The following is a 25,672-nucleotide window of genomic DNA, read 5'->3' on the forward strand; positions in this document are numbered from 1 at the left end:
GGAGGTATCTTCCTGGGCCACATAGAAAGAACAATTTCCACCCTCTTCCCTGTCCACACATTCTCCCCTTGGAAAATTTATTCATACCTTATAATCTATTTTATACTTTTTAAAAAAGATTTTATTCATTTATGAGAGAGAGAGCACAAGGTGGAGGAGGAGCAGAGGGAGAGGGAGAAGCAGGCTCCCTGATGAGCAGGAGCCCAACGCAGGGCTCGATCCCAGGACCCTGGGATCATGACCTAAGCCGGAGGCAGATGCTTAACCAACTGAGCCACCCAGGCACCCCTATTTTACACTTTTTGATGCTATATTATATAGTGCACAATTCAGAGCTTATTATCCTCTATCAATATAAAATATTCTCCTTTGTCCTCAATGTTTTTTTGCCTTGGGGACTATTTTATTTATTGTTTCTTTCTTTGATTTTTACTTCCTTGATTTAATTTTGCCCATTCTTTTATTTTTAATCTTTCCATCTTATTTTGTTGGCAAAATATGAGGCAAAAATAGAAGAAAATGAACAGAAATGCAATTACAGTGGGAGACTTTCAAGCATACTACCATTGAGCTTTGACATGTAAAATATGCCTAAAATACATTTAAAATCACAGAAGATTTGAACAATACAACAAATAAGGTTCAAATGCTTGACTGATTTTGTACAAAGAAAACATATTCCTTTCAAGTGGCCACGTGAGTTCCCGTGACATCTAGGACCTTGTCTGTTTGGCCCTGTCTATTGTCTTGTTTCTTATTCATATTTATTATAAACTATCTAGCATAGTACATGGCATAGAGTGGGTATCAGTAAATATTTATTAGGGGACTGACTGAATGCATCAACCAGGTCATGGAAAAAAAAAAAAAACAAAACCCAAACCAAAAAACCTCAACAAAAATCCTCCAAAGCCAAATTGTACCAGTCACATCCTGAGTACTGTGAAAGAAAAACTGACCTAAAGGAGCTCCGAAAGAAGTCAAGTGTGGGAGACAGGCAGGCTCACCGAAAGACTAATACATTGAGAGGGATGTGACTTTATAAGTTGAACAGGTTGTTTTGGGTGCTCTTAGGAAAGAGTGACTAAATTCACCTGGCAGAATCAGAGAAGGCCTCACAGAGGAAAGAGTATTTCATTTCCTAGGGATGTGAGATTTTTGGTTAGTTTGATTTATACTTGTTAATATTAATTTGCAATTTTTCACATTTCTCTAACCCTTGTATGATGCATGGCAGAATGGATGCTCAATGTTTGCTAAACAAATGAGTCTATAGCAGGATATTCAAAAGGAAACGCTAGCTCCATCTTTTGGCCAACACTGCTAATCAGCCAGCCTTGAATGAATTATAAGAAAGAGAGGACAGTGTCCAAAGACAGTGAATGAGACAGCAGGAAATAGTAATTATTAAACCAACCAATATTTGGTGATGTTCATCATGTGTTATTTGTTAAATTATATGATTCCACTGGGGATTTATTCTGGAAAAACTACAGGATTACTAATTCCCCGCAGAAGTTCCTCAATCTCAATGACAAGACAGCTTGATTACTATTAGTAGTATTTACGTTATTATATATACTATGTCCAAACATTATATATTACAATATATGCAGCAAACTGTAAGTTACTCATAGGAATAACATTTACTAAATGCCTCCTGTATTCTGGACTCCCTGCCATAAACTTTATACACATAGAACACAGTAGCAAAGAATACTATAGACTTGAAGTCTGACATACTTGGTTTCAATCTAGGTTCTACTACTTCTTTTCTGTGTGATTTGGGCAAATGCTTCAGCTTCTAGGGGCTTTAGTTCCCTCTCTCATCTCTAAAATGGGGATAATACTACGTACATCTCAAAAGGTTGTAATAAGTAAAGGAGAAAATGCACATAAAAGCACTTAGCACAGATAGTGCCTACCATAGCAGCACTACTGGTTAACATTTGTAACTGAGCCAATTATGGTCTAATGCTTCCTTCACTATTTGGTGAAGCCCCCATATCATATATTAAATTCTCATATATACAAGGATCTGTTCTACCCTACTTATTCTATTTTTATTTCTCATGCCAATACCATACTGACTTAAGTTTTAAATATGTCTTAATGTACGGTAGTCTCCCCTTTTACTCCGCTTCTTTTAATTTTAAATAATACTTATGATTTTATTCTGCTTTCAGAAGTTCATTATCATTCAGAAAATATGAAAAAAGCAACAAAAAAGTATAAAGAAAATGAAAGATAAAAACTGAAATAATTTGTACTTTTACCATTCAGATATTACCACTGTTAAGATTATGATTTTGGCTTCCTTCTTCCTAGCACCTCAATTTTCTCTATTTCAATATATAGAATACTGTATCTTGCTTTTTTCACTCAACATTATGAGAACTCTTCACTCATTAATTACTTTTCAAAAACATTTATCTTTCATTTTCTTTAAATTTTTTTTTTTTTCATTTGATGGGACGCCTGGGTGGCTCAGTCGGTTAAGCGTCTGCCTTCGGCTCAGGTCATGATCCCAGGGTCCGCATCGGGCTCTCTGCTCAGCCAGGAGCCTGCTTCTCCCTCTCCCTCTGCCCCTCCCTCTGCTTGTGCACGCGCATGCGCACGCTTTCTCTCTCTTTCTGTCAAATAAATAAAATCTTTTTTTCATTTGAGTATAGCTGACACATGATGTTACATTAGTTTCAGGTGTACCACTTAGTGATTTAACAAGTTTATATATATATATTAAGATTTTATTTGAGAGAGAGAGAACAAGCAGTGGGGAGGGGCGGGGGGGGAGAGAGAGAGAGAGAGAGAGAGGGAGAGAGGAGCAGACTCCCGCCTGAACAGGAAGCCTGATGCGGGGCTCCATCCCAGGACCTGGAGATTGTGACCTGAGCGGAAGGCAGATGCTTAACTGACTGAGCCACTCAGGTGCCCCAAGTTTATATATTATGCTCTGCTCACAAGTGTAGCTACCATCTATCACCATACAAAGCTATTAAAATATCATTGACTATATCCCCTATGCTGTGCCTTTTATTCCCATGGCTTATTCATTCCATAACTGGAAGCCTGTATCTGCCACTCCCCTTCACCCATTTTGCCCAGCCCCCACCCCCTCTCCTCTGGCAACCATCACATTGTTCTCTGTATTTATAGGTCTGATTCTGCTTTTTGTTTGCTTATTCATTTGATTTTTTAGATTCCACATACAAGTGAAATCATATGGTATTCATCTTTCAGTCTGACTTGTTTCACTTAGCATAATACCCTCTAGGTCCATTCATGTTGTCTCAAATGACACTATCTCATCTTTTTGTATGGCTGTGTAAAATTCCATTTCATACACACACACACACACACACACACACACACACACACACACACCCCATTCTTATCCATTCCTCTATTGATGAACAGTTAGGTTCCTTCCATATCTTGGCTATTGTAAATAATGCTGTAATAAACACAGGGGTGCATATATCTTTTTGAATTAGTATTTTTGTTTTGTTCGGGTACATACCCAGTAGTGGAATTATTGGATCATATGGTATTTCTATTTTTAACTTTTTGAGGAACCTCCATACTGTTTTCCACAGTGGCTGTACCAATTTAGTTCCCATCTACAGGGCACCAGGGTTCCTTTTTCTTTACATCCTCGCCAACACCTGTTATTTCCTGTACTTTTGATTTTGGCTATTCTGACAGGTGATATCTCACTATGGTTTTGATTCATATATATCCCTGATGATGAGTCATGTTGAGCATCTTTTCATGTGTCTGTTAGCCATCTGGATGTCTTTGGAAAAATGTCTATTTAGGCCCTCTGTCCATTTTTCAATCGGATTGCTTTTTGGTGTTGAGTTGCAGAAGTTCTTTATATATTTTGGATATTAACCCCTTATCAGATACATCATTTGCAAATATCTTCTCCCATTCAGTAGGTTGTCTTTTTGTTTTGTTGATTTTTTTTTCACTGAGCAAAATCTTTTTGTTTTGGTATAGTCCCAACAGTTTATTTTTGGTTTTGTTTCTCTTGCCTTAGGAGACAAATCTAGAAAAATGTTGCCAGGCTGATGTCAAGGAAATTAGTGCCTATGCTCTCTTCTAGGATTTTTATGGTTCCACATCTCACATTTAGGTCTTTAATCCATTTTGAATTTATTTTTGTGTATGGTGTTAGAAAGTGGTCCAGTTTTCCCAACACCATTTATTGAAGAGACTATCTTTTCCCCATTGTATACTCTTGCCTCCTTTGTTACAGATGAATTGACCATGTAAGTGTGGGTTTATCTCTGGGGTCTCTATTCCATTCCTCTGATCTTTGTGTTTATTTTTGTGCCAGTACCATACTGTTTTGATTACTACAGCTTTGTAGTATATCCTGAAATCTGGAATTATCACACCTCCAGCTTTTTCACAAGATTGCTTTGGTTATTCAGGGTCCTTTGTGGTTCCACACAAATTTTAGTATTATTTCTTTTTTTTTTTTTTTGCTATTTTTTTTTTATTCTTATGTTAATCCCCATACATTATTACATTTTAGTATTATTTCTTCTAGTTTTGTGGCAAATGTTGGTATTTTGATAGGGATTACATTGAATGTGTAGATTGCTTTGGGTAGTATGGACATTTTTAATCAAAAACATGATTTTTAATGACTGCATATTCATGATGTGAGTATACCAGTTTACTTAAACATTCCCGTAACAGTGGAAACTTATACTGTTAACAGTTTTTCTTTTATTATAAATATATATTATATATAATAGTATAAATAATACTACAAAGATCACATACATATATCTCATCTGTATCTCTGATTATTCATTCTCTTAGGATAGATTCTTAGATTTGGAATTATTGTGCCAAAGTTATGTCCATTTTAAAGGTCCTCAGTACATTTTGCAAAACTGTTTTCCATACCAGTTTGTCCTATCTTCTAGCAGTGTATAAGCATGTATTGTTATCATTAATGTTTGATGATTTGAAGGGCAAAAAAAGTCTCTTGCTATTTAAATATCTTTTTGTTGCTACTGATGAGGTTGCATATTTTTAAAAGATTTTATTTATTTATTTGAGAGAGAGAGAGAGAGCACAAGCAGGGGGAGCAGCAGTGGGAGAGAGAGAAACAGGCTCTCCACTGAGCAGGGAGCCCAACTCGGGGCTTAATCCCAGGACCCTGGGATCATGACCTGAGCTGAAGGCAGACGCTTAACCGACTGAACCACCCAGGCACCCGAAGGTTGCATATTTTTTACAAACACTTATATACTTCTATGACTGGTCTATGTCTATCATAAACGTATCAATTAATTTTCTTGTCCTACTTATAGCTCCTTCTCAGATAATCTAGAGCTTTATCTTTATGATAGTGACGGCTATTTGGACACAGAGTAGACAGCGAATCTAAGTCAAATCAATCCATGGCTTGCCAGAGTCTCAAAAACTTGAGCTAAAAGATCCCGAGAGTGATGAAACAGAAAGAGTGACACAGGCCCATGAAAGAGTAGGGGCAGTCTCCATTTCTGCCTTTCCAGCACTATTCCCTGTGTGTACCTTTCATGACAATGGCCTACCTGGTAGGTAGAGATGGCTTTTGCTTGTTATAAACAAATGAATCTGAAGAGAATGTCATTTACCCATTTTTGTTTTGGGGTGCTAGTACAGGCATATTTTGTTTTATCGTGCTTTCCAGATATTGCACTTTTTACAAATTGAAGGTTTGTGACAACCCTGCATCAAGCAAGTCTATCAGCACCATTTTCCCAACAGCATTTGCTCACTTAGTGTCTCTGTATCACATTTTGGTATTTCTTACAATATTTCCAATGTTTTCATCTTTATTATATTTGTTATGGTGATCTGTGATTAATGATCTTTGATATTGCTATTGTCATTGTTTTGGGGGCATGACAAACCACATCCATATATGACTATGAACTTAATTGATAAATGTGCGTATGTGTTCTGACTGCTCCATCGACTGGCTGTTCCCTAGTCTCTCTCCCTCTCCCCAGGCCTCCTTATTCCCTGAAACACAACAGTATTGAAATTAGGCCATTTAACCCTACAATAGCCTGAAAATGTTCAAGTGAAAGGGAGAGTCACATATCTCTCACTTTAAATCAAAAACTAAAAATGATTAAGCTTAGTGAGAAAGACATGTCAAAAGCCAAGACAGGCTGAAAACTAGGCCTCTTCTGCCAGTTAACCAAGTTGTAAATGCAAAGAAAAGGTTCTTAAAGGAATTATTCACTATTCCAGTGAACATATGAATGGTAAGAAAGAGAAGCAGCCTTATTACTGATGTGGAGGAAGTTTTATGGTCTGGATAGAGGATCAAACCAACCACAACATTCCCTTAAGCCAAAGCCTAATCCAGAGCAAGGCCCTAACTCTCTTCAATTGTGTGAAGGCCCAGAGAGGTGAGGAAACTTCAGAAGAAAAGTCTGAAGCTAGCAGAGGCTGGTTCATGAGGTTTAAGGAAAGTAGTCTCCATAACACAAAGGTGTAAGGTGAAGCAGCAAGCGCTGATGTAGAAGCTGGATGTAGCAAGGGAATCACCTGCTCTTTGTGAAAGTAAGTCAATGGCAAACTTCACTGCTGTCTTATTTTAAGAAATTGCTACAGCCATCTCAGCCTTCAGCAACCACCACCCCTATCAGTCAGCAGCCATCAACACTGAGGCAAGACCCTTCACCAGCAAAAAGACCGATTTGCTGAAAGCTCAGATGATGGTATGCATTTTGTAGCACTAAAGTATTTTTTAATTAAGGTATATATATTGTTTTTTTAGACATAATGTTACTGTATACTTAACAGGCTACAATACAGTGTAAACAACTTTTATATGCACTAGGAAACAAAAAACTTCATTTGACTTGCTTCACTGTGATAGTCACTTTATCACAGTGGTCTGGAACTGAACACACAACATCTCCGAGGTATACTTGTAAACAGAAAGCCATATTAGTTTGAGACTACTGACAAACTAACTGTCCTGACTTGCAAATATTTCCCAAGTTTGTCATTTGTCTTTCAATTTTATGTATTTTGGGATACACAAGCTCTTACAATTATTGATCTCCTTTTTATATCTTCCCTTTTTTGGTCGGGGAGTGCCTCAAGTCTTAATCTTTTTTCTTTAACACTAATCATTTTTTAAAATAAATTTTTATTTTGCAAAAATTTTACATATACAGAAACTTACCTTTAAAAAGTTCGGTTGAGGTATAATTTACATACCATAAAATCCATCCACTGTAAGTGTAGAATTTAATGATGTTTAGTAAATTTACAGAGTTGTGCAATATCATGACAATTGAGTTTTAGAGTATTTTCATTGCTCCCGAAATATACCCCATGCTCATGTGCAGTCACTCCTCATTTCCACCCCAAAGGCAACTACTAATCTACTTTCTATCTCCATGGATTTGCCTTGCTGAACATTACATACAAATGGAATTTTGTGGTCTTTTGTGACTGGCTTCTTTCCCTAGCATAGTTTTTTTTTTTTTTTTCCCCCCAAAGAGAGAGAGAGAAAGCACAAGCTGGGGAGACAGGCAGAGGGAGAGGGAGAAGCACACTCCTTGCTGAGCAGGGAACCTGATGCCCAGCTTGATCCTAGGACCTTGAGATCATGACCTGAGCCGAAGGCAGACACGTAACCGATTGAGCCACCCAGGCGCCCCTCCTTAGCATAGTTTTTAATTCAACTTTTAAGTTTGATATTGTTGTAGATTCACATGCAATTTTAAGGAATAAAACAGAAGGATACCTTGAACACTTTACCTAGTTCTCCCAAAGGTACCATCTTGCAAAATGTAATACAACATCACAGCCAGGATACTAACACTGACCCAATCAAGAAATAACAGTTCCATCACCACAAGGATCCCTCATATTGCCTTTTATAACCATACCCACCTTCTTCCTCCACTCTATGTTCCTAACCTCTGGAAATCACTAATCTGTTCTCCATTTCCATAATTTTGTCATTTTAACAATGTCATATAAATGGAATCACACAGTATGTAATCTTTTGGGATTGACTTTTTAAATTTAGCATAATGTCCTTAAGATTCATCCAAGTTATTGTGTGTTATCAAGAGTTTGTTGCTTTTTACTGGTCAGTAGAATTCCATGGTATGTGTATACAATAGATGAACAATTCATCTATTTAAAAAATTAAAAAAAGAAATCAGGGTTGTTTCTAATTTTGGAGTATTAAGAATAAAGATGCTATAAACATTAGTGTTCAGGTTTCTGCAGGGATATAAAATTTCATTTCTCTGGGGTAAATGCCCAAGAGTGTAATTTCTGGGTTGTATAGTTATTTTTTAAGAAACTGACAAATTATTTTCCAAAGTGGCTGTACCATTTTACATTTCCAACACTACTGTATGAATGATCCAGTTTCTCCACATCCCCCCAGCATGTGGTATTATCACTATTTCTTTTTATTTTTTGAGAGAGAGAGCATGTGTATGCATGCAGGGGAGGGGAGGGGCAGAGGGAGAGGGAGAGGGAATCTTAAGCAGGCTCCACCCTCAGCACAGAGCCCATCTCGGGGCTTGATCTCACGACCCTGAGATCATGACCTGAGCTGAAATCAAGAGTCAGATGCTTAACTGACTGAGCCACCCAGGCACCCCATCACTATTTCTTATATTAGCCATTCTGATAGCTGTGTAACATCTCATTGTGGTTTTAATTTGCATTTCCCTAATGGCTAATAATATTGAACATCTTTTCATGTATTTATTTGCTATTGTATATCCTCTTTAGGGAAATGTTTATTCATGTATTTTGCCTATTTTTTAATTGGATTGTTTGTTTTTGTGTGTGTGGTTTTTTTTTACTGTTGAGTTTTGAGAACTCTTTATATACTGTAGATACTAGTCCTTTACTGAATATGTGGTTTGCAAACATTCTCTTCCAGCCTGTAGTTTGTCTTTTCATCCTATTCACATGGGCTTTCTTCCAGTTGGTCAAAGTTTTTTTTTTAAAAAAAAAACACATTTATTTTAAAATTTTACATAATCTTTGGGTAATTCAGAATTAGATTAGGCATGTTTCAGAAGCTTCTGAGATTGAGGTCTCCAAACCAATGTGAATAGCTTATGTGATTGGTGGAAGGATTGTGGGACCTCATGACACAGGATGAATAGATGGCTACTGATGAAGGCAGAACCCCTTATGGATAGGGACTTTCCTGTAGCACTTAGTTATCATTTTTAAGTTATCTGTCACAAATATTAAATATGTCACCAAACCAACAATACCCCTATCTCATTTGCATTTTACTTGTTTCCATGTAGAAAAAACACAGAATTAAAAATTCTGTAGACCAAGAATCACACTTAAATTAATCTGATCCCTTATATTAATAATAACAATTAAGAGTTAGCATCTACCCAGTGTAGTCTCAGTGTCTACACCAACATCTATCTCCTGTTGATGGAATGCCACCTTCCACTCACTCAGTGTTTATGATTCAAAGATTGCAATGAGTGCCTCCATCAGAACATGAACCAACCCAGATGGTTGCCTGGCTAGCTCAGTCAGTAGAGCATATGACTCTTGATCTTGGGGTTGTGTGTTCAAGCCCTACATTGGGTGTAGAGATTATTTAAAAAAAAATAAGCCGGGAATTCATGGGCCCAAAGAGGTGGAAAAGACTCACTCCACACAGCAGTAAGTGGCCCAAGTGCTCCACCCATTCCCAAGCAGAATCAGGCCTGAGTTGCAAGGAGGGAGGAGGAGGAAGGGCGTGTTCTGCATCCTCCACTGCCTTGGATGGTTTCCTGGGTGTTCCAGGCAGGGTAGTTATTGTCTCCCGATAGGATAGTTAATTCTCTGAGGACAGGACCCCCTCTCTGGCCTCCCTCAAAGCAAGGTCCTCCTCAGGTGTGAGCACAGAGCAGGTCCTTAATGAAGGAAGGAAGGAAGAAAACCACAATGTACTGAGCACCTGCTATGTGCCAAGTACAGAACCAGGACAGATATTTCATGTGACCCTCACAACAGTCCTGATGTAGGCTCATCACCCCCATTTTACAGATGAGGAAACAGTCTCAGGAGAATTCGCCCATGGTGGAATAGCTAGTAAGTAGGGGATCATCAATTTGAAAACCCAGGGCTTCTCCCTTCAGGGCTCCTTCTACTGCTTATATAAGCCAAGGGTTTAGGGCAGCAAGTGAGCACTGCAGCTCCCAGATGGCTGGTCTGGAGCTCACACTTAAGAGGCCCTTGAACACATGGAGTCCAGAATCCTGGGTCTAGGAGCCCTGGCTCTACAGCATTACTTTCTGACCCTATGTGAGTCCTTTACTTTCTCCACACTGGGGGCCGGACTACTCCAATGTGCTTCTCCACTAGGGGAGGGGGTAGCAAAACTACCTGGAAGCATGTTTGCAGACCGTGGTGGCAAGACCTGTCTGGAGACTCTGACGTTGCTCCCTTGCTGGAGGGGTGGAGGGCACGGCAGTCTGATAAACATTGTGAGAATCAGTCATGATCTCTAAGGCTCTGACTTCTGAGAACGACTAAATTCTAGGGAACCACAGCCCCACTCCCTGAGAGATGTTCTACAAAACGCCCATGAAGGTCAAAAGAAATTGTCAGGTCAGGATACTCAAAGTAGAAAATGCTTAAAAGCAATTTGAGAGAGGGGAAAACTACTACTTTCAAAGGGAAAAGCAAGATTGGCAGTCAGGAGGGGGTAGGGTGGGCATCAACAGGGAAGCAGTGGACACGGTGGGCAAACCCAGCTATAGGGTAGGGTCTGGCCAGGGTGAGCCTGGACAAATCCGGTTTTTGGCATCTGGCTTGCCTAGTGTGTGCCATGGGGCTGTACTTGCTACCTCAGACAGGGCTAAGGGTTTCCTCAAAAAATAATTTGAGCCTTTAAGTTCAGGCAGACCTTAGAGAGTAAATACGGGCAACAACAGCAGAAAGGAAAACACAATTCAAATGACTCAAATATCTGCTTGACATGTTTCTTCTCTTCCTCTAAAATTTCCTCCACAGCCCCAGCTCTGTGAAGCCCTCTCCAGCCACAGACACAGCAAGTGTATGGCCCCTCCAAGTGTGCTGGCCTCTCCACAACACCTCCCTCCTCCAACCCTGTGTAATGAACACACTGTATCCTCCCTGTCTCTCTTCCACTGAACTATGAGGAACTGGAGGATGGTACCCTTCTGTGCCTCTCATCTCCATATGGAGATGGCTATGGGTTCATCAAGACCCTTTGCTCATAAGCACCCAGGCTAAGGATCCACCAAACCAGCCAGCCAGACAGAACACCACCTCTCCCAGGGGCATGGTCCTTGGGGGCAACTTTGTTCTGGAAGAATTGAGCATGTTTCCTATGTCCTGTACCACTTACTGGCCCCCCAGAGCCACCCTATACCAGGGCACAATCATAATTTGGGAGAATTCAACACATGAAATCAGTGTCTAGGTGCAGATTTCAAACAATAGAGAGTGCTGGTTTGTGGGAATAACATTCCAGTGGGGGAAAACAGCCCAGCTTTGGCAGCCCTGGTGGGAAAGGTGGAGCTTGCATTTACCTGTGGAAAGAAAGCTAGGTGTGTGTGTACGTGTGTGGCCGGAGGATTTGGGCTCGCATATCTCTGCAGCTACAGGGCAGGCTGGACCTGGCTGCTTGCTTTTGGGCTCCTCGAGCCTGGGACTCTTGCTGACAGAAAGCCCACAGTGCAAGCTGTGATTATTCAGGAATGTGGTCTGCCCAGGCTTGGTGGAGAAGGGCAAGGGGACCTGACCAGGGAGCCCATGCTCAGCAGCGAATTCTCTGGAAGCCAGGCAGTGTAATTTTGCCAAGCAGGTAAATGTCCTTGTCTGTGCCCTGGTTGAGGTGCTTCACCAGATTCTTCTCAAAGAGGAGTGGGTAGTAGGCACTCACCGTGCAGGCACTGCCAAAGAACTTCTGGTAGTAGTAGCACACATTGGTCTTGCACTTGGATGGGAGGAACTGGTAAATGTCCACCTGGTCACACAGCATCCCAGAGGATGGGGGATTTGGCTGAATCTCTTCTGTGGAGACTTCTTGAATGATGTTCCACAGCTCCCAAGGCATCTTAGGCTTGAGGATATAAAAGGGCTGATCAGGATGCAGCTTGCAATAGCTCTTATAGTTCTCAAAGAAGCTGTAGTCGGGGCTCCGGTTCCACTTTGGGATATCTGAGTGGCAAACAGATGGGTCCCACACAATTAGGAATCCCTCACTGTACAAGCTGTCTTGAGGAAGTGCCCTGACGAGGTGACCAACTGAGAGTCCATCAGGCGAAGGGTAGTTTTTGTGCCCACATTTTGCTGGAAATTGGTTGTGGGTGCCCCATTAAACCTCGGGACTGCGTCATGATCATCTATTTCCTGGCCCATCTGGGAGGACTTCAGAGATTCTGCTGATGAGATAATAGCACACCTGCCCCATGGCCCAGCCTTGGTCCTAATGTTCTCCTTGGGCAGGAAACCCTCCCATTTGGAAATGTTGAAGGGAAAATCTACAGCCTCTACTATGGATATGTTCACAGGGTCCCAGAGGTGGCAGTGCAGGGCCTCTGCACTGAACTTGACCCCCGGCCCTAGCCCCTTGTAAGACACTTTATATTTCTTCATGTTCAGATAATTCCTCCAGATTTTCTGCAGCCTGGTGATAAAGTTTTTGGAAGAGCTGTTCTTGTTCCACACTTGGAAGGAGGCCTGTGGCTTGGTCTTTGCTGGGCCCCGGGGCCTGTTGGCCTGGCTGCCCCTGTGGGGATTCTGGGTGCTGCTTGAAGTCATAGACCATTTCTCCAAACTTCTCAACATCTGGAATTCTTTGGTTTGCAATTTAAAGGGAATCATAGTAACTCCATTTCTTCTTCTCCTGCTACACACAGATGACTGCAAATAGGAGAAAGGCCAGCACACAGCAACTGAACTTTCTCTTCAAGTTGGTGTGAATCATAATGAAAGAGGCATTCAAGGCAGCCACTCTGTTCCAGAGCAGGAAAACAAAACTGGTTTTTGGCTAAGCCCCCTGGGGCTGCAGGCCCTTCAAGTCCTCAGGAACCAGCACTATTCTCCATGGGAGGAATGTTTACTTTATTGGGCCTGGAGGCCAATGTTCATTTATCTCAGGATGATCAAAATTCATCTTGATGTTTCCAGGGCCAAGGTCAGTGCCTGTAGCTCAGCTCATGTGCCAAATAAGCAAACGTCTTCTTCCTGCAAAGAAGGTTCTCCTTAGCCCAGGAGTAGGGGCACACATCCAGCCTGGGATCAAAGCATTCGTGGATGAGGAAGACCTCAGTGCTGGGACAGAGGCTTGGCGCCAGGGCTTGGGCCCACTCAAGGAGACCAGTTCATTTTCGGCTGGGCTCCAGGACTTCACTGCTTCTCTCTGGGCTGCTCGCTGCAGAGCTCTGCACAATTGGCTTTACCCTGCTTGCTGCACGCTTGACCACCTGGGCTGCAGCCGCTCCCTTTGTAAGCGCCACGTGGCTTCCCAGGCCTGGCCCTGTTACCCCACTCCCCTCCCCCAGGTACCAGCCAACTCTATGCCCTGCAGCCACAAGGGCGCCTGGTGCCAGGCACCAAGTCCCGGCAGGAGGGTCTTCTGGGGAGGAGTGGGGAACCTGGGCTGAGCGGGGGATGGGACGGTGAAGGAGGGAAGAAAAGAGCTCAACTGGCAAAAGTTTTTAGTTCTAAGGAGGTCCAATTTATTAATTTTTCCTTTTATGAATTGTGCTTTTGGTTACAAGTCTAAGAACATAAAATCTTTAAAAGATCAGTTAAGTGAATAGTGAGAAAAAGTATATTTATACAACTTTTTATATTTGCCTATGAAATTACCTTTACAGGTGGTCATTACTTATCCATTTGGTGTCATTGCCTTTCAGTCCAAAGGACATTTTTTTTCTGTTTTACATGTTTATGTACTGTTTTTTTAATTCTAATTCCAGCATAGCTAATATAGTGTTAAATTAGTTTCAGGTGTACAATATAGTGATTTAACAATTCTATTTACTACTTACTGCTCATCAAGATAAGTGTACTATTAATCCTCTTTCACCCATCCCCTCACCAACCTCCCCCTTCTGGTAACCATCTGTTCCCTATAGTTAAGAGCCTGTTTGGGGTTTATTTCTTTTTGTTTTGTTTCTTAAATTCCATATATGAGTGAAATCATATGGTATTGGTCTTTCTCTGACTGACTTATTTAGCATTATACTCTCTAGCTCCATCCAGGACGTTGCAAATGGCAATATTTCTTTATTTTTTCTGATTAAATAATATTCTATTGTATATAAATACCACGCCTTTATCCATTCATCTATTGATGGACACTTGGGCTACTTCCATAATCTGGCTATCATAAATAATGCTGCAATAATCATTGTGGTGCATATATCACTTTGAATTAGTGTTTTGTATTCTTCAGGTAAATACCTAGTAGTATGATTATTGGATCATATGGTAGTTCTATTTTTAATTTTTTGAAGACCGTCCATACGGTCTTCCATAGTGGCCACAACAGTTTGCATTCCCACCAACAGTGCATAAGTATTCCTTTTTCTCCACATCCTCACCAACACCTGTTGTTTCTTGCATTTTTGATTTTAGCCATTCTGACAGGTGTGAGGTGATATCTCATTGTAGTTTATTGTAGTTTTGGTTTGCATTTCCCTGATGATGAGTGATGTTGAGCATCTTTTCATGTATCTGTTGGCCATCTGGATGTCTTCTTTGGAGAATGTCTATACATTTCTTCTGCCCATTCTTAACTAGATTATTTGTTTTTTGGGTGTTGAGTTGTATAAGTTCTTTATATACTTGGGATACTAACCCTTAATCAGTTATGTCATTTGTAAATATCATCTCCCATTTGGCAGACTTCCTTTTAGTTTTGTTGATAGCTTCCTTTGCTCTACAGCAGCTTTTTATTTTGATGTAGTCCCAATAGTTTATTTTTGCTTTTGTTTCTCTTGCCTCAGGAGACATATCTAGAAAAAAGTTGTTATGTCTGATGCCTGTGCTCTCTTCTAGGATTTTTATGGTTTCAGGTCTCACATTGAAGGACATCATTTAATACTTCCTATAATGCAAGTGGTAGCAATAAATTCTCTTAATCTTTGGTTATCTGGCAATCTATTTATTTTACTTTCCTTTCTATTTTATAGGTTGAGATAAAATTAACATACTATACATTTCGTGTATTAAATGGGTACAATTCAGTTTTTTTTAGTATATTCTCAGGGTTGTATAACCATCACCACTATCTAATTCTAGGACATTTAACTCACTCCCAAAAGAAACCTTGTATCCATTCACTCTATATTTGCCCCTCTCTTAAGACCCTGGCAAACACAAATCTTTGTATTTGCCTATTCTGAACATTTCATATAAATAGAACTGCATGATATATGTCCTTTTGTGACTGGTGCCTTTCACTTAGCCTAATGTTTTTGGGTGGTTCATCCATGCTGTAGCATGAATTAGTAGTTAATTCCTTTTTATAGTCGAATAACATTTTATTGTCTTAATATTTATTTTGTCTGGTATTATTACAGTCACTCCAGCAATCTTATGGTTGTTGTTTGTATGTATGTATTTTCCCATCTTTTTACTTTCCATCTATTTGTATCTTTGATTCTAACCTTTGTTTCCTGCGGATAGCATATTGCTGGATTTTGTTTTCTTACCTAATCTGACAATCTCTGCCTTTTGATTCGATTTTTAATTCACTCAAGTTTAATGTTATTATTGATTTGCACCTGCCATTTTCCTTTCTATGTATCTCATGTGTTATTTGATCCACTATTCTTTCCTTATTGTCTTCTTTCTTTTAAGTGGATATTTTCTAGTATAACATTTTAATTCCTTTAATAATTTTTAAATTACATATTTTTAAAGATTTTATTTATTTATTTGAGAGAGAGAGAGTGTGTGAAAGAGTGAGCCTGAACAGGGGGAGGGGCAGAGGAAGAGGGAGAAGCAGACTCCCTTCCTGAGCAGGGAGCCCCATGTGGGGCTCGCTCCCAGGATCCTGGGATCATGACCTAAGCCAAAGGCAGATGCTTAACCGACTGAGCCACCCAGATGCCCCTTAAATTACATTTTTGAGTTATTTTCTCTAGGGCTTATAATATACATCTTAACAGTATCTGCTTCAGATATATACTAACTTCATTCCAGTGTAATATCAAAACTTTATTCTTATGTAGCTCTATTCCCTCCCCTCATTTTTGTGGTATTATTGCTATACATGTTACATCTGCACAAACCCAAGAATACATTGTCACAATCATTACCTTATATAATCTTACTTCTTTTAAAAGATTAGAGAGGAGAACAAGTACATATTTATAGTTTTTGTTGTATTAACCTAATTATTTCTGGTTCTCTACCTGTGGATTTACCATCTGGTGTCATTTTCTTACTCTAATACATCTTTGTTCCCATACACTTTCTTTTTGCTGATTTGTCAAATATATTTCTATATGATATAGGCTCAACAATACAATTATATACATATTGTTTGATGCAATTATATTTTAAATAAGAACTATGCAATTATTCTGGTTTTTGTATTTACCTACATTAATTACCTTTACCGGTAGTGTTTTTCCATATGAATTTGAATTACTGTCTGTTATTACTTGCTTTCAGCCTGTAAAACTTCCTTTAGTATTTCCCATAAGGGAAGTCTGCTAGCAACACATTCTCTCAGTTTACCTTTGAATGTCTTTATTTGGCTTTCGTGTTTGAAACATAGTATTATTGGATATAAAGTTGGCAGCTGAGAATTTTATATTTAAGCACGTTGAATTATGTTGTCCCACTGCTTTCTGGTCTCCATTGTTTCTGATGAGAATCTAATCTTTGTGGTTCCCTTGCATGTGATTAGTCATTTTTTCCTTATAGTATTCAAGATCCTCTTTTTGTCTTTGTCTTTCACCATTTTGACTATGATATGTCTAGTGTGGTTTTCTGAGCTCATCTCATCTTAGATTATGAAATAATGTGTTTTTTGTCAAATTTGGGAAGTTTTCAGCCATTTTTTTCAAATTTTTTAATTCCCCACTTCCTGCTGGTACTCCCATTACATGAATGTTGGTGCACTTAATGGTGTCACGCACTTTTCTGAGGCTCTGTTCAGTTTTCTTTATTCTTTTATCTTTTTGCTCTTCAGGCCACGTAGTCTGTATTAATCTGTCTTCAAGTTTGTTGCTTCTTTCTTCTGCCAGTTCAAGTCTACTGTTGATCTCTAGTCAACGTTTCATTTTGGTTTACTGTACTTTTCAACTCCAGCATAGTCCACTTGGGTTTTTTTAAGACTTATTCTTTATTTATATTCTCTATTTGAGGAGACCCTGTCATCATGTTTTCTTTTAATTCTTTATGCATGGTTTCATTTGGCTCTGAACATTTTAAAAATAACTGCTTTTAAGTCTTTGTCTGCTAAGTCTACTATCTAGGCTTCATTAAAAGCCTGTTTTATTTACTTTGAGTGGGTCACACTTGCATATTTTTTAGAGTGTCTTGGAAGTTTTTGTTGAAAACTGGATATTTTAGATAATATACTGTAACAACACTGGATACTGACCCCACCCCCCAGCCCAGGGCTGGTTGATGTTTACTTGGTTGTTCTCTTGTTTATTTAGTGACTTGGCTGCACTAATTATGTGAGTTCTATTTCTAAAATATGTAGGATGCAGCCTCTGATGTCTCTACTTGTTTTTCTTTTAGCTTGGCAACCTAGATGTTCCCTCCCAGGTCTGCATAAGCCACTAATTGGTCAAAGATTATGCTTAAACCTTCTTACCCAGTTAGATTTTTACCTTTTACCAGTGAATATAAATGTAGAGTAAGGCTGCTATCATAATTCAGGAAGTTGACACATTTTTGCCCTATATTCAATGAGGGAATATTAGTTTGGAGGCTCCTTCTCTGATCATTGCTAAGAAGGCTAACTTTGGGTATTCACAATCTTCTGGTCTGGCAATGATGAGTTTTATTTTTGTGCTAAACATGGCTTCCTAGGAGTTGCCTCTGGGTCAGAGAAGCTTATTGTTCAGTTGATGCTTGATCAGAGGTGGTTATTTCAATTCCTTGTGTCAGTGAGGCATCTGCCCTGTATTGATGGTCTCTGGGTGGTTTGGGGAATGCTTTGAAGTCTGTCCTGTGTCCTGTTCCGGTTGCTCTGGAGTGGGTGCCATCTAGTGCATGCATACACCCTTCCCGATCTCCAGAGTTGACTGTGATCCTAGGAGGGTTTTTCTTGGCTGTTTCTTTCCCTGGTTTTCTCTATAAAACTTCTGGATGCCCTGGTGTTCTGCATGTATCATGGAGCTACCAGCCTCCTCTTAATTGCCCATCATCAAGATACCTGTTGTTCTTGACATGCTCTTAGGCATGGAATTCTCCATACTCTGCTCCAAATAGAGACAGTCCCTTCAGGCAGGTGTAGAGCTCCTCGTTCTTATGGCCTACTTTCTCCCTGAAAAGAACTGCTCATTGCACCATACTGAGGCTGCTTTTCCCAGAGTGACAAGTGACACCCCTGCTCTGTAAGTGTGCACTGAAAAAGGGTGGGGTGGTTGGCAGCCCCTAGTCTTTTTGGTTTGATCCTCCCAGTGTGGAAACTCCTTCCTACACATGCGCTGGGGTGGGAATGATTAGGGCCCCAAGTATTCTTGGCATGCTGCCCCTAGATTAGAGCTTCTGCCCTGAGTGGGGGGGTTGGTGGGTGATCCTCTTTACCATGCCTACCTGGACACAGGGCAGGAGTTGATGAGAAATGGCAATGTTTTCCTCCCCGGGTGAAACCATGACCCAAGAATGAGAGCTGGGAGAAGGAAACCTCATCTTCTTGGCTATATATACCTAAGGGTTAAATGATCAAAAAAAATGATTTTCACCAGATAAGGTGCAATTTTGCTGGGGAGTGGGTTTGTCCACGTCCTTACTCTGTCCTTTTGGAAGGGGAAGAGGAAAAAGGTATCCCTTATGTACTTTTTTTCCTTTTGTGGTAAAATATATATATTTACATTAATAATTTTTCACTGTACATTTACAGTGGGATTAAGTACATTAAGTACATTTACACCATCACCACCATCCATGTGCAGAACTTTTTATTCTTCCCAACTTGAAACTCATGCCCACTAAATACTCCCTATTCCCCCAACCCCAGCACCCTGGAAATCACCATTTTACTTTCTATCTCTGAATCTGACTACTCTAGGTACCTCATATAAATTAAATCACACCATATTGTTTTGTGACTGGCTAGTTCACTTAAGTATAATGTCTTCAAGGTTCAGCCGTGTTGTAGCCTGTGTCAGAATTTCCTTCCTTTTTAAGGCTGAATAGTATTCCATTTTATGTATATACAACATTTTGTTTATCAATGCATCCATCAGTGGAAACAGGTGCTTCTACCTTTTGATTATTATTAATCTTCTTTTGATTCCTTGTATGTGATAAATTGTTTTTCTCTTGCTTCTTTCAAGACGGTCTTTGTCTTTTATAACAATAAGTGTGGATCTTCGAGTTGGAGGATTGGAGTTTTTGATCTTGGATGTGTAAATTTATGTTTTTCACCAAATTTGGGAAGTTTTCAATTCTTAGTTCTTCACATAGTTTTTCTAACCATCCCCCTCTCTCTTGGGTCACCTATTGTGCATATGTTGGTATGTCTGATGTCCTGATAGGTCTCTTAGTCTCTTTTCATTTTTATTCTTTTTTACATTCTGTTCTTCAGATTGGATAATCTCTATTGATCTACCATCAAGTTCCTTGATCTTTTTCTTCTCTCAGCTCAAATCTACTATTGAGCCTCTTCCTTCAAGTTAATTTTTCATTTCAATAATTGTATTTTTCAATTCCAGAATATCTATTTGGTTTCTTTTTGTAATTTCTATCTCTCTATTGCTATTCTCAGTTTGATGGGTCACTGTTATCATACTTCAATTTTTAAAATATGGTTTCCTTTAACTCTCTGAATATATCTATTGTAGGTATTAAAAATCCTTATTTACTATGACCTACATGCATACTCCCTCAGAGACAGTTGCTATTGAGTGCTTTTTTTTTCTGTGTATGAACCACATATTATTATTTCTTTGGAAGTTTTATAATTTTTTGTGGGCACTGGACAGTTTCAATCATATATTGCAGCAACCCTCCTGAAGCACTGTTGTTGCTGTTGTTTTGTTTGTTTAGTGACATGTCTAGACTAATTTTGTAGAGCCTGTCCCTCCTGCAGAGTGTTGCCTGATAGCCCTGCCCAGATTTTTATTTTTATTCTTAACTCTTCTTTTCATTTTTAAGCCTAGCTTCCTAGGCAGCTGCCTTGGATCAGCATAGCTTACTGGTCAGCCAATGATTAGTCAAAGGTTGTGCAGAAACATCTTGAGCCAATAAAGCTTCAATTTTTGCCAAGGGGATCTAAGTGTAGGTTAGGGCATGCATTAAAATTTTAGGCAGTTAGACGTCAGGCTTTTATTTTTATCTTGTGCAGGTCTATGTAATTGGGACTCTCTCCAGCTTCTCTTGAGTATGTATGTAGCCCTACGATGTACACAACCTTTCAGAGCCCCAGGAATATAAGGCAGCTTATCAAAGCGCTTTATGATTGTCTTATTACCCAGTCTACCAGTTAAATTTTTAGCACAATGTACAGCAGCCACTGGCAACAGAGGTGTTTGCCTTCCCTGATACTGTTATTGTTTTTGATACTGCCCTGGACTTGAGGCTTTTCATTTAAAAATTCCTTTCTTATCTCAAGATCAGTTAAATCACTACTTAGTTTTTATTCTATCTTTTATCTTTTTTCTTTTACCTTTATCTCTATAGTAAATCCATCTGGAATTTATGCGAGGCAAGGCCCGAACTTGATGTTTTCTCCCCAAATACCAATATAGCTTTCTCAACAATTATTTAAAAATTCCTCTATTCCTCACTGATTTGTGAAGCTTCCTTTGGCTTGTTTTAAGTTATCATATGTCTAGGATCTTACTCAGTATTATCTGCTCTAAAACAATGACCTGTCAATTTTTATGCCAGTATCACATCATTTTAGTATAAATTTAGAATACATTTGGGTATTTTTTTTGTTTGAGCCAAGACTGCTCTTTTTTGTAATCCCAAGCTATTCTTATTCATTTGTTTCTCCCAATAAACTTTAGAATTATTCTGTCAAGTGAACAAGAACTAGTTCTTATTTATCTTTACTTTTTACATATCACGATGGCACTTGGTTAACTCAAATGCCCTATTACAGCTGATAACAAATCCACTGCTTCTTAACAGAATTATTCGTCAGAAAAGATTCAACTTTACCCATGAATCTAGAGGTATGACCTTGTCCAATTTCATGTTCTGTTTCTGGAAAACTGTTGCGATTTGAATGAAACCTTGCTACAAATGACAGGGCCTTGTTACATGCCTCTCCACATTCAACAGGGCTGCACCCCACTCCTGGAAGCCTGACAGAGTTCATTATCCTTTCCTCCTCAGTGGTGTCTATTATATGTGTAAAGGTTATGCCTTCCTCAAACTGTACCAACCTTTCTTATAGACTCTCATTTCTCTAGGCCAACTGTCCAAGAGCTGCATCAACATTAACTTTTAGTCACAACTTCCCCTGCATTACTTTACTTCCATGAGAGGTATCTTATACCTATAGTTAGCAGAAGCAAATGAGTTTAGACTCCTAGTACCCAATTAGGCCACAGTTCAACACTGCTACCCAGTCTTCACCTGACATTGCTGAGCAATGCAGTGTTTAGGATAAGTTAATCTTCATTTAAAGTTGAATTTTAAATTTGAACCAGATTTTACGTTAATTTTTAAGACTGTATTTTTCCACCATTTTGTCTTTTAAAGAGCATAGGAAATGGGAGTTGGAGAGACTTGGGTTCAAACTCTTAACACTACCCATTACTAGCTATGTAACCTTTGCAAGTCACTTCTCTTTGAGCCTTTGTTCCCTCATCTATAAATGGAGATAAATAATATTTACATTTTAGCACTATTATGAGGATTAGTAGCATTGTACACAAAAGGCTGACTTAGCACATTGTCAGGTACATAACATGTAATATTATAGAACCTGTTCTTGATGATTTTCTGAACACTGATTATTGCCTTGTGCTTTATTAATGAACTTATATGAGTTACTGGTTTATACAGGGCAGTTTCCCCTATACTACATGGGTTCTTAGGTCTTTTTAAGAGTAATATTTGTACCTTTTTCCCTAAAAAAGGCAACTTTTAAGCTGCCACTTATCACTGCTGTCACTGGGGCTGGTTCTAAGAATAGGTCCTACTCCTCGTCTCACCTCCCTTACAATTTGCTGCTTCTGATCTGTTGTACACTGTAAAATCAGATAACCAAATTGTCAGAAATGTGTCTAAATTAAGAATAAATAGGTTGAGCAGGAGGCTATAGGGTTTTCTTCAGGGAAAGCATATGGAACCTATTAGAATATTAGAGCATAGTCTTTGTGATAGCTATCAGGGCTATTCATAAGCCATTCTTATTTTCATGTTCCTGGAAGTGTTTCAAAAAATCCAGAGAATCAAACATATGGAAAAATGAGCTATTACTGTACTTTTGAGAATAAAGGTAAATAAAACAGGTAATTCCAGAGTTAATATGTGACAATGCAGGGCTGTGGCCCAGAAACATGTTAGAAGCTTGGAGGAATGAATCCTGTCATTATTCTAATTGGGAAGACTTCTTAAGTCACCAATTTTAATCTCAAGGCAGTTAGAAAATTAACAAATATTAAGCATCTATTATATTATCGGGCCCCTATATGCATTACCTCAATCCTCAAACAGCCCTGAGAAATAAGAATTATTATACCCATTTATGGTAAGGGAATGGATGTTCTAAAAGGTTAAAATGATTTATCCAAGCTGTAAAGTCCCAAAGCCAGAGTTCAAACTAAGGTCCATCCAATTTCAAAGGTCAGTGCTCTGTAACCCTTTGATGACTTGTTGAGACTGACTTCTTCTCTGCACAAAAATTTACTTCCTCTACATCAGCAAATAAACAATGAGAAAGTGTAATAGAAAACAGAATGTCATCCATAATCACTACAATATACATTAAGTACCTAGGACTTTAAAACGCAGAAGACCTCTATGGAAAAGAAACTAACTCTACTAAGACATAAAGGAAGAGACCTAAATAAAGGAAGAGGTAAACTATGATCTCTGGATGGGAGCACTTAACATGATAAAGATGTCAACTCTCCCCAAATTAATCTATTAATTCAATTCATTGACCAAAAAATCCCAACAAGATTTTGTGGAAACTGGACTAATTCTAAATTATATGTGGAAGAATAAAGATCACATGGTTCAGAAACAGTTAGTACACGTCTGACACAAGAAAAGTACAGAGTGGAGATTTGCCCTACCTGATATTAAGGCAAATTAAAAACCTATAATAATTGAAACAATGTGATCCTGGCCAGAGATCAAATAGGCAATGGAAAAAAAATGAATCCAGCAATGTACTCATGAATATATAGGAATTTGGTACATAAGAAAGGTGGTAATATACATCAATGGAGAAAGAAGAGATCATTTAATAAATGCAGTCGGGAAAACTAGCTTATTATGTAAAGAAAATGAAATCACCTTTCTTACAGAATATACAGAATAAATACGCACTATATTAAAGACCTGACATGGAAGGCAACATTATAAAACTATTAAAAAATGTAGAAAAGTATCTTTATGACACAAGGGTAGAGAAGAATTTATTAAATAAGAGCTCAAAAGCACACACCACAAGGATACAAGTTGAAGGGTGTGACAAAACCAAACTTAAATATTTCTTGGTTGGGGTGAAGTATACTGATGTCTGCAACTTATTTGGAAATGCATCCAAAAGGATGGATAAATGGCTGGCTAGAGGTGGACAGATGGACAGTTATATAGGATAAAGCAAGTGTAGCAAAATATTAATTATAGAATCTAAGTGGTGGTCATATGGGTATTCACCATACTGTTCTTCCAACTTTTCTGTGTGTATGAAGTTACAACAATAAAAAAGCTGGTGAAAATGAAACACTTCTGTGTTCAATAAAATATTGTACATAGTTTTTAAACTGTGACTGGAAAATATATTTGATATACACACACAGATACAGAAATGATATTTGCTATATACGTATGCATATACACACATTTGACAAGAAACTTCTGTGATCGGCAAGAAAGACAAGTAACCTAAGAGAAAACTTGCAAGGTAAAATAAACAGGCACTGCAGAGAATGAGAAAACAAATGGTTAATATGTATAAAGCAGAAGCTCACCTCATCTATAGTCAAAGAAATGTAAAGTAAAATAAAAGGTACAACTTGAGGGGTGCCTGGGTGGTTCAGTGGGTTAAGCGTCTGACTCTTGGTTTTGGCTCAGGTCACAATCTCATGGTTGTGAGATCTAGCCCCCGTCCAGCCCCCTGGTGGGCTCTGCGCTTAGTGCAGAGTCTGCTTCAGATTCTCCCTCTGTCCTTCCCCCACCCCTCTCTTAAACAAACAAACAAATAAGTAAATAAAATCTTTAAAAAAAGATACTACTTGAAGTTCACTGGGCTGGCAAAAATTAAGAAGTTATGTGGTATCAGTACTGGCAATACTATGAAGAAAGAGAAACCCTTACGTGTTGTTCACAGGACTATATATTAGTACAGAAATGATCTAGAGCAACTTGGCAATATGTGGCAAAAAAATATATATACATATCTTTTTTTATTTTAGATTTTATTATTTATTTGAGAGAGAGAGCGAGTGAGCACATGAGCAGGGGTTGGGGGAGAGAGGCAGAGGGAGAGGGAGAAGCAGGTTCTCCACTGAACAGGGAGCCCCATGTGGGGCTCGATTCCAGGACCCCATGATCACGACCCGAGCCGAAGGCAGACACCTAACCAACTGAGACACCCAGGCGCCCCCCTATATGCATATCTTACAGGATCCAGGAATTCTACTCCTGAGCATATACTTCAGATAAACTGACACAGGAACACAAAGAAACAAAGACATCTATGAAGGTATTTCCTGCAGCACTGTTTGTAACACTCAAGAACTGGAAAACAATAAATATTGTGTGACATTACTATCTGATGGAACATAATCCAGCAGTCATGAGGAATGAACCATGTATGAATATGGATAGATCTCAAAAATAACAGAGTGAAAAAAATAAGAAATAGAATGAGATGTAGAGCACCTTCCATGTTAAGAAAGAGAAAAAAATCTACACATACAAATAACACTATAGACTCTGCAAGGATACACTTATGTCTAAATAAATACATGGAAAATGGCTTGGAAGGACACACACCAAATACCCAAGAGTGGATAACTACAGGAAGAGAAGGGAATTAGATCACAAATAAAGACTGAAGGGGACAAAAACCAAATATAAAACCAAATATAAAAGTTCACGAAGATCATGCGTGAACTGATGTTGACAGAGGATCATGAAGTGAGGAGACTGTTGTAGCAATCAATTTCAGTGTTTCTGAATTCTAAGCTAAACATAAAACAAAAACCTCCCCATCCCAAAACACCATTAAAACACATGCTTAAAGGAAATGTGAAAAAAGTAAAAGAGAAATGAACTGGCCACCTCCCTGTCA

General features: G+C 38.9%; 2 protein-coding genes across 4 annotated transcripts in view; both read right to left on the reverse strand.

Moving 5' to 3' along the window:
- Positions 1 to 25,672, reverse strand: part of FAM120C (family with sequence similarity 120 member C) — a 106,588-nt gene that overhangs the window by 18,561 nt on the left and 62,355 nt on the right. The gene's annotated exons all lie outside the window — the stretch shown is intronic.
- On the reverse strand, positions 2,777 to 25,672 carry LOC123846729 (beta-galactoside alpha-2,6-sialyltransferase 1-like). The gene is given in 2 exon segments (XM_054508153.2): positions 2,777 to 12,264; positions 12,267 to 25,672. Coding segments are annotated over 2 exon segments (1,068 nt in total). The 5' UTR covers positions 12,871 to 25,672; the 3' UTR covers positions 2,777 to 11,800.

This window comes from Mirounga angustirostris, unplaced genomic scaffold, assembly GCF_029215605.1.
Source record: "Mirounga angustirostris isolate CCGP_5_RB_7025 unplaced genomic scaffold, mMirAng1.0.hap1 SCAF_11, whole genome shotgun sequence".
Lineage (NCBI taxonomy): Eukaryota > Metazoa > Chordata > Mammalia > Carnivora > Phocidae > Mirounga > Mirounga angustirostris.